The following is a 16,054-nucleotide window of genomic DNA, read 5'->3' on the forward strand; positions in this document are numbered from 1 at the left end:
TCAGACATGACACGTCTTTAAAACTATTGAATCATAACACACGTTAATCATAAAATGTTCCCCAGCTATAAGATATAAAGTCAGCCTTCCATATCCAGGGTTTCTCCATCCATGGGTCTAACCAACTGCAGATCAAAAATGTTTGAAAAAAAGTTGCATCTGTACTGAACTTGTAAAGACGTTTTTCTTATTATTATTTCCTAAACAATAGAATATAACAACTATTTATATAACATTTACATTTTGTTAGGTATTATAAGTAATCTAGAGATGATTTAAAGTATACAGGAGGATGTGCATAGGCTGCATGCAAATACTATGCCACTGTATAACAGGAACTTCAGTATCCTTGAATCTTGGTGTTTGAGGGAGGTCCTGGAACCATTCCCATGGATATTGAGGGATGGCTGTATTTTATTTTTAGTTTCAGATTCTGCATATATGCTATTAGCTCTCCTTATTTTCTGCACTCACTTCATTTGCTTTTGGATTTCTGTCTGCCTGCTTATAAAGATATTATGGATTAGAAATCTCCCATTATTACAGAAGCATATCTGGAGGCATGAGCCACCATTGGATCATCACTCACCATGCATGGTAGGGGACCATTGGAAGCCCAGCCTTTGTTTCCTTCAGCTACTTCCAGCCGTGTTCTGGCTAATCCCTTAGTTCTCCACAACTTCTCCATAGAGGACAGACATTTGTTCTTAAGAGTAACTTTAAATGTAATGCCACCCAGGGATGTTTGCCCTCGAGCGCCTTTAAATTTTAATTAAATTTCTCTTCTGTTTGTGGAATATCAGTAATCATAAGTGGGAGCAGCACTTGAAGGTAGGGGTCTTCATGTTGCCACTGACAAGCTTTCACACAGTGATAATTATGTAATGTTAAGTGGCTCTGCAAAATCCTTTACCACTCTTTACTTGTATTTCTATGTTTAAGTACAAAACAAAAAGAATAGAGCAACTTGTTAGCAATAGAGGTAGACTAAGCAAAGCAAGACATTTCAAACTGCTACTGTACACGTTTTTAAAATAGTGGAATTGTGAAACATTTTTTTTTCTTTCCCTGTAGGGAAGAGGGGAGGTCATATTTCCAAACTGGAAAACAAATATTTTTAAAACCCAGAAATTCAAGATGGGGATCTTAGCCATAAAGCCATACATAAAAATCACACTTTCAGCAGTGAATACATTCCTAAAAGCTTAAGTAAAAATTTTCTTTTCCAAGTTGAATCATATTCCAATCACCTTAATATTTAGAAAAATCCTTCCGTGACATGACAAATCCCTCCATAAAATGAATAATCACATTCTAATTCATTTGAGTTTAATTTGGATTTTCATCAATCTAGCTTACATAAGGCAAGATAATATCTCTAAAAAGCATAGAATATTCATTCAGTTGCTAAGCCTTTAGTAAAGAACAGTTTCATATGATATATCTTGGACATTCTGTGAAATAGTAAGTTGCTGATGATAGAGCAAAAACATGGCTTTGTGATCAGTTACTAGCCATATTCTTTAAGTTTACAGACAAAGTGGGGTAGGCTGCAGCCTACAGACAGAAAGTGGGGCTGTAGGTGTAGGGTCCTGGCTGCACAGTGTGTGTGAAGGACCATTTCTTTGGCATCAGGGTTTTAACTATAGTAGCTCATAGTTCTAAACACTCTTGACAACACCAATTCTAAATAGTGTAAGAGTAAGTCTATGTTACTTTATGTTTTCCTCTGCTTATACTGGCAGCAGAAGTTTTGACTGTTTCTTGAAATATGCTATTACAACAAAGCTTTTAAGGATTCATAGCCAGGTCCCGTGGCATGCTCCTATAATCTCAGCTACTAGAAAGAAGCTATGGTGGGAGGATCTCTTGAGCCCAGGAGTTTGAGGCCAGCCTGGGCCACATAGTGAGACCCTGTCTGTATTACTCCATTTTCACACTGCTGTAAAGATACTATCCGAGACTGGGTAATTTATAAAGGAAAGAGGTTTAGTTGACTCACCCTTCTGCATGGCTAGGAGGCCTCAGGAAACTTACAATCAAGGGGGAAGAGGGAGCAGGCATGTCTTACATGGTACAGGAGAGACAGGAGAAAGTGAAGGGGGAAGAGCCCCTTATAAAACCATCAGATCTTGTAAGAACTAACTCACTATCACGAGGACAGCATGGGGGAGCTGTCCCCTTGATCCATTCTCCTCCCTCCCTCCATACGTGGAGATTACAATTTGAAATGAGATTTGGGTGGGGACACAGAGCCAAACCATATCACTGTCTTTCTGAAGAAAAAAAAGGAATTCTTGTATGTTGTCCTAAAGATATAAAACTGCTTACAATGCCTAGTGATTTGTGTTTATTACTATGTGTTCCCTAAAGTTTGAAATTCTCCATTAACATAGCAAAACTACTATATTCTAAATCAAATGTCAGCAGGTTGGGAAAGGTATTTACAACAAACACAACAAGGGGATAATAACCTTTCTATATTAAGAGATCTTACATATCAATAAGAAAAAAGTTAATTAACCTGTTAGAAAGATCAAAATAGGTATTCCTCAGAAATGACATATAACTTTGTAAAAAGATAATAACACTCATAATGAAGGAAGTATCAATTAAAACAATGACATATTATTTTTCACTTATCAAAGTGTTTATTCTTCTACTCAACAAATATTTGAATGCTTATTATGTCCAGGAATTGTATTCAAGGGTTGATAACACAAGGTTGGTGGCTATGGAGAAACTGTTTCATCATATCTACTAGAGGAAAAGTCATTTGTCATAGCATTCCTGGAGGGGAATTATTTTAAGTGATTAAAATTTAAATTTTACATATCCTTTGACTAGAAATTATGCTTCCAGGAATTTAGCCTATAGATATATTCATATAGGTGTACAGGGCATATTATCATGATCCTCATCATTATTATACAAGTGCTACCACTACTGCTACTAACATTTATTGAGCTCAGTATTTAGCATGTTTCAGGCATTCTGCTAAGCATTCTCAAAACATGTATGAGACAAGTACTAAAGTGATGCTAGGACTTGAGTTTTTGCCTCAAAGTCACTCAACTGGCAAATAGGAAACTCTTCTAACATTAGAGCCCCTCCCTCCACCTGGCATCCTTGTCCTCCCAGTATGTGTGCAGTGTTATTTGCAAAGGGAGAAACATGGAAACTGTGTAACTGTTCATTAACAGGGACCTGATAAATACCTTCGTTCAAGTAGTACCCTGTGTACCCTTAGGGGATACACATGCTAATATGGAAAGGGCTCCATGATTTACTGTTAGTAAAAAGAAATGGTTCTAAACAGTATACAAATGCCCCTTCCCTTTTGTAGAATAAATAAAAAGATTGAGCCGTATGTGTACAACCACACCTACACACACACACACGTGGAAATAAATGTAAGTACTCCTAAGAAACTCAACATGTCAGGTAGGAAGGAGACTGCATCAGTATATTTCCCTGGTTCTATCCTAATATAAATTCTTCATATTTAGAAAAGTCTTACCCAATCCTTTCTGGAGAAAGTGATTTTTCACTTCTTTGAATTCTTCTAATGTAACATGAAAAAGACAAGGAGGAAGAAGAGTAGAAAAATCAATTGTGAACTTCTTTATAAGACATTGTGCTGATGATTTCACATGCATTATCTCACTTGTGCTTTTAAATATCCCAGTCTAGTAATTACTATTGACCACTCCATGTTTTATATGGAAACTGAGCCTTCGTGAAATCAAGAAGTTTCCAATGTCATATGACTGCTAAGTAGGGGAGAGCACACCCACATCCAAGACAGTTGGGTGCAAAATAGCATGATCTTAGCCACTAGTAAACTAGCTTTCAGTTTGTCTTAATTCCTTGGCACCTGCCATGTATCTTATTTCATTCACCAGGTAGAATGTGAAGGGATTCTGGCAGTCTTTAGCAGTGCAGACTCTGGAGTCTGGCTTCAGAGGTTGGTTTCCAGTACTGATTAGAATATCTTTTACATGTTATTTCACTTCTCTGGACTCAGATTTCTAGTATACAAAAATAGGTTAATAATAATAATGCCTAATTCCTAAAAGCATTTTTGAGGATTAAAATCAGTAGCAACAAATATGGAGCATTTAGAACAGTGTCTGGCATTGAAAAAAAACAATATGTTTTAGTTGTTATTAGTATTAAAAGAAAGGAATTATATTATACATATTTTTCTTTACCCATAGGCTCTAATACAGAAATTTCCATATGGTAATAATTCATTACAGATTACCTAGCTGTTAATCATTCAGTGCCATCATTCAATAATTTATTATTTGTTATAATAGGAAATTGTAAGTTGAACCATATAAAACTGCATGTTAGTCAAAATCAAATATTGGCAATTGCGTATGATTGAGCTTAATTTATATGTTTTAATTATTTCAAATTCCATTAAAATGTGTGAATTTATTAATGCCTCCAATACATCCAGATACTTTCTAGATACCTTTGTGTGTGTGTATGCTAAATATAATTTCCCGTATGGTATAAAAGTCTAGGCCGGGCGCAGTGGCTCACGCCTGTAATCCCAGCACTTTAAGAGGCCGAGGCGGGTGGATCACGGGTCAGGAGTTTAAGACCAGCCTGGCCGACATGGTGAAACCCCGTCTCTACTAAAAATACAAAAATTAGCTGGGTGTGGTGGTACATGCCTGTAGTCCCAGCTACTCAGGAGGCTGAGACAGGAGGATTGCTTTAACCTGGGAGGCAGAGGTTGCAGTGAGCCGAGATCCTGCCACTCTGCACTCCAGCCTGGGCGACAGAGTGAGACTCTGTCTCAAAAAAAAATCTATTATATATAACAGAAATGATTTTTAAATGTATCTGAAATCTGAAATTAATGTTTATTAATTTATTTTTCCTTAATGCAGCATGCAATTGTCATGGAAAAGCTGAAGAATGCTATTATGATGAAAATGTTGCCAGAAGAAATCTGAGTTTGAATATACATGGAAAGTACATTGGAGGGGGTGTCTGCATTAATTGTACCCAAAACACTGCTGGTATAAACTGTGAGACATGTATTGATGGTTTCTTCAGACCCAAAGGGGTAAAGTATGCTTTTTCTTTCATAAAGAGCTATTCTTTTACTTTTTCATACAAAGATGTTTTATACAAAAAAATAGTAATTTTGAAAGCTTCTGTAAACAGTTGAACTTCAAATTAAAAGGTAAGTAGGAACATTTCCTAGTTGAAACTGACCTAAATCTTTGAGGATGTATGATAAAACATCTCCAACACTCCAGAAAGTTTTATCATGGCTCCTTCCAGTCAAGGAATGGACCCCTAGGCAAACTCTGTTCTGATTTTTAGAACATAAATTAGTTGTGCGTCTTAGAGAATTTCATAAAAATGAAATCATACAGTACATACTAGTCTGTCTTTTTTCACTCAACATAATATTTTAAGATTTATCCATGTTGTTTGTGCATCTGTATTCTTTTTTTTTTTTTGAAAGAAATTGCTGAGTAGCATTTCTCTGCATGAACATATCAAAATTTTAAATCCATTCTCCTGTTGATAGAAATTAGGACCATTTCCAGTTTTAGCTTAGCTCCTACAAATAATTTTATACTAGTTATTTTATAGTCATGTTTTCATTTACCTTGTGTAAATACTTAGGAATAGAATGCTTTTTTCATAGGATAGGTAGATGCTTAACTTTGTAAGAAACTGTCAACATTTTGCCAAATTAGTAATAATGTATAATGTGTTCACCAAAAAGTTATATGAGTTTCAGTTGTTCTATATCATCTCTAATATTTGATGTTGACTATCTTTTTGGATTTTAATCATCTAGTGGGTGTGAAATGGCATCTGATTATGGATTTAATTTTAATTGTTAGGGCTGATTGACTGTTCCTATATCTTCTCTTATGAAGTAGATGTTCGAATTCTAAATATTTTTTTATCCTAAAAACCAAAATTTTAACTTATAGAGCTATTGCCCATATCAAGTAAATGTGTGTGGTGTGAAATAAGTAACCAGATTTATATGGTTAACCTGAAGTTCTAGCACCATTTGATGAAAAATCAATTGATCATATTACATGGATCAATTTCTAGAACCCCAGTTATCTATTTCTCCAAGCATCTATTTTTCCCTCTATGTGCTAATACCATACTATCTTCATTGCTTTAATAAGTCTAGAATTTAGGTAATATACTGTACCAACTTTATTCTTTATTTTCAAGATTGTTTTGTCTATAGTAGGGGCTTTTTTTATGTGTTTCTATACAATTTTAGAGTCAATTTGTGTATTACAGAAAATATTAGGATTATTGCTTAGAATCTATATACAAATATGGAAAATGGAGCTTGAGGAGATGTTGGTCAAAGAATATAAAATTTCAGTTAGATAGTAGGAATACCTTGAAGATATTTATTGCACAGCATGGTGACTATAGTTAATAACAATATATTTATTCTTGAAAAATGCTGAGAGTAGATTTTAAGTGTTCTCACCAAAAAATTGATAATTATGTTAGGTAATATGTTAATTAGCTTGATATAACCATTTCACAATTTGTATATATATAATATATATATACAGTGATATTCAAAATATCATGTCACACATGATAAATATATAGAATTGTGTCAAAAAAAGAAATTAAACTTTAAAAGAAAACAAGTATTGAGGAAAATAACATCATAATAATATTGAATCATTTAACCAATGAACATAGCATATCTCTCCATTTATTTCTATCTTCTTTATTCATGTCAGTCCGGTACAGAATCTTGCATGTCTTTTGTTAAATTAATCTTTAGTATTTTGCTTTGCATGATTGTAAAAAAATTTTTTTTAAATAGTTTTCCAATTATTTAATGTAATTATTTAAGAATTTTGAATATTGACTTTATGTCCTATAGCCATCCTTAATTTCTTTATTAATTCTAGTAGTTTTAAACTACATGCTTTAGGAACATACACATAAACAATCAATTTACCTGCAAGTACATTCAGGCTTACTTCTTCCTTTGCAATCTTTATGCCAAGGTTAACTAAAAATGGCGAGAGCTGACATCTTCACTTAGTTCTGCATTTTAAAGGGAAACCTAATATTTCACTATAGAGTATGATGTGAACTGCAGATTTTTTATGGACACCCTTTATCAGATTCAGTAGGTCCCCTACTATTCCTAAGTTGCAGAGAGTTTTTATAACAAAATGGTTTTGCATTTTGTCATATGCTTTTCGAAACCTACAGAAATGAACATAAGGATTTTCTCCTTTATTCTGTTAACGTGGACAATTTACGCAAATTGAATTTTAAAATATGAAGGCAGCTTTGCATTTGTGAATTAATCTCCATTTGGTTATGATATATTATCATTTTTATAGATTGGATGATTCAATTGACTAATGTTTGGTTAAGAATTTTGACATCCTCTCATAAGAGATATTGGTCTATAATTTTATTTTCTTATAATGTCTTTGTCAGGTTTTTTATTGGGGTATACCGGCATCAACAAATGATCTGGGAAATGCACTTCCTCTTCTTCTGTTTTCTAAAGTAACGTCAGATTAAAATTAATTCTCTTTAAAATGCTTGATAAAATTTCCTTGTGAAACTCTCTGAGCCTCTAGTTTTCTTTGTGCATTGCATTGGCTATTTTTTATTAGACATAGGGCTGGATAGGTTTTGTATTAATATCTTTGGGGAGGGTCAATTTTTGATATATTGTATTTTTCAAGTAATTTGTTCAATTCATCTAAATTGTCAAATCATTGGCAATTGGCAGTTTTAAAAATTCCCTTATTATCTTCTTGAAGTCTATAGCATCTATATAGATATACCCTCTGAAATTTTTAAAATGATTAAGTTGTGCTTTTCTCCTTTGATTGATCACTTATGTTAAGGGTTTATCAATTTTCCTAATCTTTTTAAAAAAACTTCTGCCTTTTTATTTTTTATATTTTTATTGATTCTGTTCTATTTATTATATTATTCATTTGACCTGTTTTGGTTTTAAATTTCATTTTCTTTTTCAACCTATCAATTTGGAAAGTTAAATTATGATTTTAAACCTTTCTTCTTTTATCATAAAACTTATAAATTTCCTTCTAGCAGTTCTTTAGCTGCTTCTCATGAATTCAGAAATGCTTTATGTTCATTATCATTTATTTAACATAATTTCTAATTTCTCTTGTGATTTATTTTTTGTTAATTTCCAAATATTTGAGCTTTATTAAATATTATATTTTTATTTCTACACTGGATGTTTATGATCTGAGAACATACTCTCTAAGATGTCAAACTTTAGAAGTTTATTGAAATTTAACGTATGGCTCAGTGCATGGTCTCTCTTGGCAAACGAATAAATGTGGATTTTTCCAATCTGCGATTATGGATTCCTACCTTTCTTTCATTTTTTTCAGTATTTCTTCCTGTTCTTTGAAGCGCTGTTATGAGGCACATACATATTTAGAATATTTTGAATCTTTAGATTTTTATATCTTATAAATTGTTATTTTAATAACTGTGAAGAACTCCACTTAATCTCAGATATCACTTTTTGTCATAAAGTCTACCTTATTTTTTATTAATATTGCTACAGCAGTTTTCATATGCTTACTCTGTATGGTATGTTTTTTTCTGATTTTGTTTAACTTTCAACCTATCTTTATTTTCATTTAAAAGATTTCTTATAAAAAGTAAAATAGATGGATTTTTTATCCTGACAATTACTGTGTGTTTAGTCCATAAATTTAATATAGTTAATAATATGATTGGGTTTTGCTATTTGTTTCCTATTTTGTCACAAAATTTTTGTTCCCATTCTTCCTTTTCTGTCTACTTTTATGTTAAACAAATATTTTTCAGTATTCCATTTTATTTCCTTTATTATCTTTTTAGCAGTACCTCTTTGTATAATTTTTTTTCCATTCCAACTTTTATTTTAGGTTCAGGAAGTACATGGGTAAATTATGTGTCATGGGATTTGGTGCACAGATTCTTTCATCACCCAGATAATTAACATAATAAGTTTTTCAATCTTCACCCCCTTCCCACCATTCTCAAGTAGGCCCTGGTGTCTATTGTTGCCTTCTTTGTGTCCATGTGTACTCAATGTTTAGCTCCCACTCATAAGAGAGAACATGCAGTATCTGGTTTTCTATTCTTGCATTAATTCACTTAGGATAATGGCCTTCTGCTCCATCCATGTTGCTTCGAAGGGCAGGATTTTATTCTTTTCTATGGCTGTGTAGTATTCCATGGTGTATATGTACTACATTTTCTTTATTCAACCCACCGATGATGGTACCTAGGTTGATTCCATGTCTGTTATTGTGAATAGGGCTGCAATGAACATATGAAAGCATGTGACTTTATGGTAGAATGATATATATTCCTTTGAGTATATACCCAGTAATGGGATTGCTGAGTTGAGTGCTAGTTCTGTTTTAAGTTTTTTGAGAAATCTCCCAACTGCTTCCCACAGTGGCTGAACTAATTTACATTCCCCCCAGCAGTCTATAAGTGTTCCCTTTCTCTGCAATCTCACCAGTATCTGTTATTTTTGACTTTCAGTAATAGCCGTTCTGACCAGTGTGAGATGGTAGTATTTTAAGCTCTTGATATAGTGATACAGTTCTATCTTTTGGACTATTGTTTTCATATATTGCACATAATTTGTAAGCCACCAATACAATTTTGTAGTTTTTGTTTGAAGTCACAAAACTACAAAAACAGTCTTAAAGAAATGAAAAGAAGGAAAAAAATTTACATTAACCATACCTTTCTCATTTTCCATACTCTGTGGTTTTATCTTATGTATATTGCCCTCCTGCTTGAAAAATTTCCTTTAGCATTTTTTTTTTTTTTTTTTTTTTTGGTGGTGCAGAGCTGCTGGTGACAAATTTTCTCAACTTCCCTTTATCTGAAAATGTCTTTAATCTACTTTCATTATTGAAGGATATTTTCATCATAGTTACAGAGGTGTGCGTTTTCTTCTTTGTTTAGCACTTTAAAGATGTGGCACCATTATTTTCTGGATTTCATTCATTCTCATGACAACATAGCCATTATTTTTTTCTTTGTTCTATATATATCTTTAATCTACTAGATGATTTCAAATTTTTTTATATCTGCCTTTTGACAGTTATACCATGTATGAAAAAAGTTTGGCCTGTAGACCAAATCTGACTCGTGGCCTATATTTATATGACCTGTAAGCAAAGGATGTTTTTACATTTGTAAAGGTTTGTTAAAAGAAGAAGTAGACGAATGGGAGAATGAAGAGAACTAGCAGGGAGAAGAAGAGGAGGAGGAATGAAGAGAGTCTTTATATGGCTTATCTTACTATCTGGCCCTTTACAGAAAAGTTTTCCAACCTCAGAGTTAAACTGTGATGTGTCTATGTTTGGCTTTCAAGCTTACCTTGCTTGATTCACAAAGCTTCTAGGAACTACAAATTGAGATTTTATTCCACATTTAGGAAATTTTAGGCTATTTTTTTATTTTTATTTATTTTTTTAGGCTATTTTTTTAAAACCTGTTTTTTGACCAATGTTTTTCCTTCTCTTTCTAGGACTCCAACTGCATGTGTGCTAGGGTGTTGATTGTATGTGAGGCAGTGCTAATTAAGTATTTTTTCTTTCTCTGTCCTTTAGATTGGATCATTTCCCGTTTATCTGTCATTACACTTTGGTCTACATATAATGTATCTTTAATTTACTAGCTGATTTTAAAATATTCTCATTAGGCTGGGCACAGTGTCTCACACCTGTAATCCCAGTACTTTGGAAGGCCGAGGCGGGCGAGTCACTTGTGGTCAGGAGTTCAAGACCAACCTGGCCAACATAGTGAAACCCCGTCTCTATTAAAAATACAAAATTTAGCCAGGCATGGTGGCAGGCAGCTGTAATATCACCTACTCAGGAGACTGAGGCAGGAGAATAGCTTGAACCCAGGAAGTGAGGTTGCAGTGGGTCAAGCTTGCACCAGTGCACTTCAGCCTGGGCGAGAGAGCGAGACCCTATCTCAAAAATAAATAAAAATAAATAAATAAATAAATTCTCATTATATTTACTTTTAACAATTGCACCATGTTTGAGAAAACTTTGGCCTGTAGACCAAATCCTGGCCTATGGCCAGATGACTACAAAAGTAGTCATTAGGTTGACTACTCTTCCTCCTATCATCTCTACATGATGTTAAGCATATCCAGTGAATTATTAAATTGAGGTATTTTACTTTTCAGCTTTCTGAAGTTCTTATGTTCCTTAGAGCTTCCATTTCTCCTCTGAAATACTCCATGCCTTCACTCATTATAAACATTGTTTCCTTTATATTCTTGTTCATATTTACAGAACTTAACGTTGACTTCCTTGTATGCTAATTTCCATATCTGGGTCACCTCAGGATCTGCTTTTATCAACTTCTTTTTTTAATAAGGACAACATTTTCCTGTTTCTTTCCTATATATCTAATACAGTAGTCCTCCTTTATTCACAGAGGATATGTTCCAGGAACCCCAGTTGATACCTGAAATCACAGATAGTACCAAACCTATATATACTATGTTTTTTCTGTCTGGTACCTGTGATGAGACAGACTGACTAACAGGAGGGTAGTGTCTATACAGCATAGATACGCTGGACAAGGGGATGATTCATATCCCTGGTGAGACAGAGCAAGATGGCCCGAGATTTCACCACACTATTCAAAATGGCATGCAAATTAAAACTTTTCAATTATTTATTTCTGGAGTTTTCCATTTAATATTTTTGAACTGTGGTTAACCATGATAACTGAAACCTCAGTCAGCAAAACTACAGATGAGGTGAGGACTACTGTAATTTATCATCTCTACAGGACATTTTGGAGAATACAGTGCAGAGACACTGGTTTCTGTTATGCTCCTCTGAAGATTTTGAATTGGTTCTAATTAGTAATAAACTTGCTGAGTGATCACCATGAAGTCATGAAAGTTTACTTTCATACTTTGTTAGGACAGATTAATGGAAAACTCCAGGTATTCGGCAAACATTTCTAATGTAGTTAACTTAAAGTCCAAATTCTCTTTACTTTATGGTTGGTAGCACCTGAAAACTCTTCTCACCTTGTTCAGTTTACCAGCGGTTGCTTTCCATTGAATTTCCTAGAACCTCCTGAGTGAATATACAATAAAGGGATCAGTTAAGGCTGGGAAGGGTATTGTTATGCAAATTTTGTGAATTGCAGTTTAACAGCTAAAGAATTTATCTCTATGATGTTCATAAAATTATTGTCTTAAAATTTGATTTTAGATTTTTCCACTTAATAACATTTAATTTATATGTGTATATGAAATATGCCTTGCCTATTCTGTGCACAGTCCTAACTTCATAATGGGGGAATGAATGAATGTGTCTTAAACAAATGATGATTTTGAAACTGATCTGTGAACTTAGTTAATTGAGATTCGGTCAGGTATATAAATAAGTCTAATTTTAACACTCTGATTTGTAGTAGCAAACAAGTTTTCATTTGTAAATTAAGCCTAGATATATATACATATGAAAGCTATATTTAATAGGTGGGCATTTCTTTGGCAAATAATTTGGTTTTTTTGTTTTTTTCCTATTACATCTGGAAAATAAATCTTGTATATACAGTATATGAACACAGTGTAGGCTTGTTTAAGTAAACTAGCTGTGTTGATATACTGTATATACAAGATAAGAAGGAATAAAACATGAAAATATCAATAATTATTGAATCTAAGTAACAAATATATAGGAGTTTATTATTCTATTATCTTTACTTTTGTGTAAGCATGTAAAAGAACTGGATTTTAGAAATTATAAACATGTATTAAAGGTAATTTTTATAATTTTCTCAATAATTTGCTGCTTTGTATTATTAAAACTACTTTGTCATAAACGTTTGCTGAAATGAAAAATATTGCTGTTTTTATTACACTGGGTTAAATTCATTTTAATGTTTTTGTTAGGTATCTCCAAATTATCCAAGGCCATGCCAGCCGTGTCGTTGCAATCCAATTGGTTCCTTAAACGAAGTCTGTGTCAAGGATGAGAAACATGCTCGACGAGGTGAGAGCTGCAGCAGAATGTCACTGCTCTGATAAAAGGAAAACTAAAACCCAAATATGATTATTTTCAGAAGAATATTTTGTAGTAAATATCATTCATGTAATAAATTTATTCTTTAATCTATCAGTGTATTAGCGTTCCCTCCAGGAAGCAGTTTTAAAATTCATCTCAATAATTACTTTCATGTTTAATTATAATGTTTTCATAGCAAGAAGAGTTGAATTATTTATTTTGAGATACACACACACGCACACACAGAAAGAGAGAGTGAATCACAAATCTGTGGTATATGTAATTGTTTCATATCGTGTTATTTATTAGATTGTTTGTAGCTTCTATGAGTTCTAGCATGAAATGCCAGCATTCACTGAGGAATGTGTGTGCCGTAGTGGGAAAAGCAAATAGAACTCACACATTGAGATGCAGGCAATAATATAGAAAGCAAGAAGTGTTCGTAAAGGACTAAGAAGGTAGTAGTCATGAATTAATGAACAGAAAGAGGCTGACACTAATTTAAGCTAAACACTTCCTTTGAGGAATGAAATTCATGAACTCCAAACATTAAGGAATCAAATGCCAACACAACTCCTTGATATAAAGCGTTTGGGAGCTACTTCCAGGGCAGTTGCTCACCAAGTTTAAGTAGGAAATTCATAGAATGCACTGGGACACTTCTCTAGAAAGACTAAAATTAATCAAGGCTACAATGTAGTTTTTTTTTCCCTAATGACTTTAGCGTTAAAACACCAGCAATGTTTCTTAGGTACAATTCTTATTACCTGCTTTCTTTATAAAACTGTAGGTTTATCAATCTGAGCATTACATGTAGACTAAATTTTGAAATATTAAAAAACAGATAAGTTTTGATAGTCAAATGATGAATTACTGAGCTCACTTTTCATTTTAAGCCTTCTTTTCTTTTTGTGGTTACAAGTAAATCACAATGTTGTTTTCATTAGTACCATTTAACTCTTCCCTACCCTTTTTTGAATAATGAGTATATGATCACAGAATAAAAATGGAAAAGTAGAAAAATAAATATACAATTCAGTGGTAATTCAGGAGAGATACCACTATTAACCTTTTCATATATTTCTGTCATAATGCATACAAAAATTTCTGATATTGCTCCTCTTAACTTTATGTGATGAGTTTCCCCAAAAATCTATGAAAACTTTCTCTGAAGTCTGGTTTCAGCACCTAAATAACACATTATTATATGGTCGTCCCATAATTATTTACCCTCTCGACTTTATATGGACATTAAGATTGTTTCAAATTTTTGTTTATTGTAACCAATCCTTTAATAATAATTATTCTATATAATTATTTTTCAATTATTATAAAAACAATACATAGCAAAATAAATTCTTAATAGTAAAGAAATAAAATAATAAGTGTCTTCTTCAACCTATTTATCCCAGTGTTACTTCCAAATTTAAAAATATTGAGCCTTTATTCTAATTCAGTTTTTTAGTGAGTTACCTTTAATATCTAAATGATATTCTTATCAGTACTTTCATCACCATTACATATTGCCTATTGACTCTCCGTCTTGAAAGGTGAAGAAATGTATCATTCACAACACCTCCCTCCTTCATTCCACCATCCATACGTTTTTATTATGGTTTCTTCTATGATATCTTTATCATGTTCAAGAGAGCTTACATGTCTATTTCATCATTGACTACATTTAGACTTTCTCTTGAGGTCCTACTATATAAGATGTGAAAAGACTATCATCCCTACATTCTTCGCCACTTGTCAGTGTCCGTCAATTACATGTCTTTGAAATCTTTTCAAAGATTTTCACAGTTATAGCTCCGGACCAATAATTAATGCTTATAATTTAAAAATAGAAATATAATAATCAAGATTGTAATACTGTAATTAGATACATATTATTTGATACGGGCTCGAATTGCAAAATTGAACACATATTTGTAGGTCATTTTTATCTTCATGCTTACTCTGATAACTTATTTAGGAAAGAGTGTAAGATGTGGTTTTATGGTTTGCACTTCCTCATCAGATTACATAACTAGATAGTAGAAAAGGATATTTTAGTGTATTACTGGCATTAATTTGATTACCAGGAAAATACAATGTATTTCTTTTCTGATTTTTCTTTTAGTTTTCTTCATTTTCTTTTGGTAGAAGGAAGTTTTCTCCCTCGTAGATTTGTAAAAGAGCTTTAAATATTAAAAACGGTGATAGTATGTCATTTTTTAATAATCAGTTTTCAGATTTGCTTTGTGTCTCACTACTGTTGATAATTTCTAATGCACAAAACTTCAACAATTTTATGTAATCAGCTATCAAAGTTCAGGTAAAATTCTTTACTTGTAATAATGATACCATGCCATGATTATTATATATTTTGATATTTTTGTTGTATTTCTTAGATGCTTTATAATCCTAGAACTCTCATCTATCCCAAGATTAGAAAAATGTATTTGTTTTCTTTATTTGTATGATTTCATTTTATAATGCTTAATTTTTTAACCCATCTAGAATTTATTTTGTTATATTTCATAAGGAAATTTTCAAACTACATTTTGTTTTCCAATACTCTTTTTTACTCATTTACATTTAGTATTACTTTCAGCTCTTTAGACATATTAAATATATTTATTTTATTTTCTGAATCTGGTAGAAACACTCTGTTATCTGAGTCTGAGTCTGCATTTTTATTTCTCTTCTAACTCTTTTTCATATGGACTTCATTTTCTTATGTGTTTCATAAGTGTGTATGTGTGTGTTTTGTGGATGTATGCGTGCATATATATTTCTTAGTTTATTCTTTCAGAAGCGTTGAATTTACATGAAGTTATGTGATAATGACCTACCTTATATAGGACCTAGAATTTTTTGTTGTGCTTCTGTAAAACCATGCTCCATGAACTGTAGTCTAGTCATCAGAATTTGCCAGTCAACTCCAGGAAAGACATTGTTTTAAAGAATGACGTAAC

At 32.6% G+C, this 16,054-nt stretch overlaps 1 protein-coding gene across 1 annotated transcript in view; it reads left to right on the forward strand.

Annotated features, from left to right (window-relative positions):
* Window positions 1–16,054, forward strand: part of LAMA2 (laminin subunit alpha 2) — a 656,337-nt gene that overhangs the window by 262,504 nt on the left and 377,779 nt on the right. The window contains exons 8-9 of the mRNA XM_058435730.1: window positions 4,908–5,086; window positions 12,983–13,082. Coding sequence (XP_058291713.1) covers window positions 4,908–5,086; window positions 12,983–13,082 — 279 coding nt within the window. The remainder of the gene's footprint in view (window positions 1–4,907; window positions 5,087–12,982; window positions 13,083–16,054) is intronic.

This window comes from Hylobates moloch, unplaced genomic scaffold (genome assembly GCF_009828535.3).
Source record: "Hylobates moloch isolate HMO894 unplaced genomic scaffold, HMol_V3 SCAFFOLD_2, whole genome shotgun sequence".
In the NCBI taxonomy this organism is placed as follows: Eukaryota; Metazoa; Chordata; class Mammalia; order Primates; family Hylobatidae; genus Hylobates; species Hylobates moloch.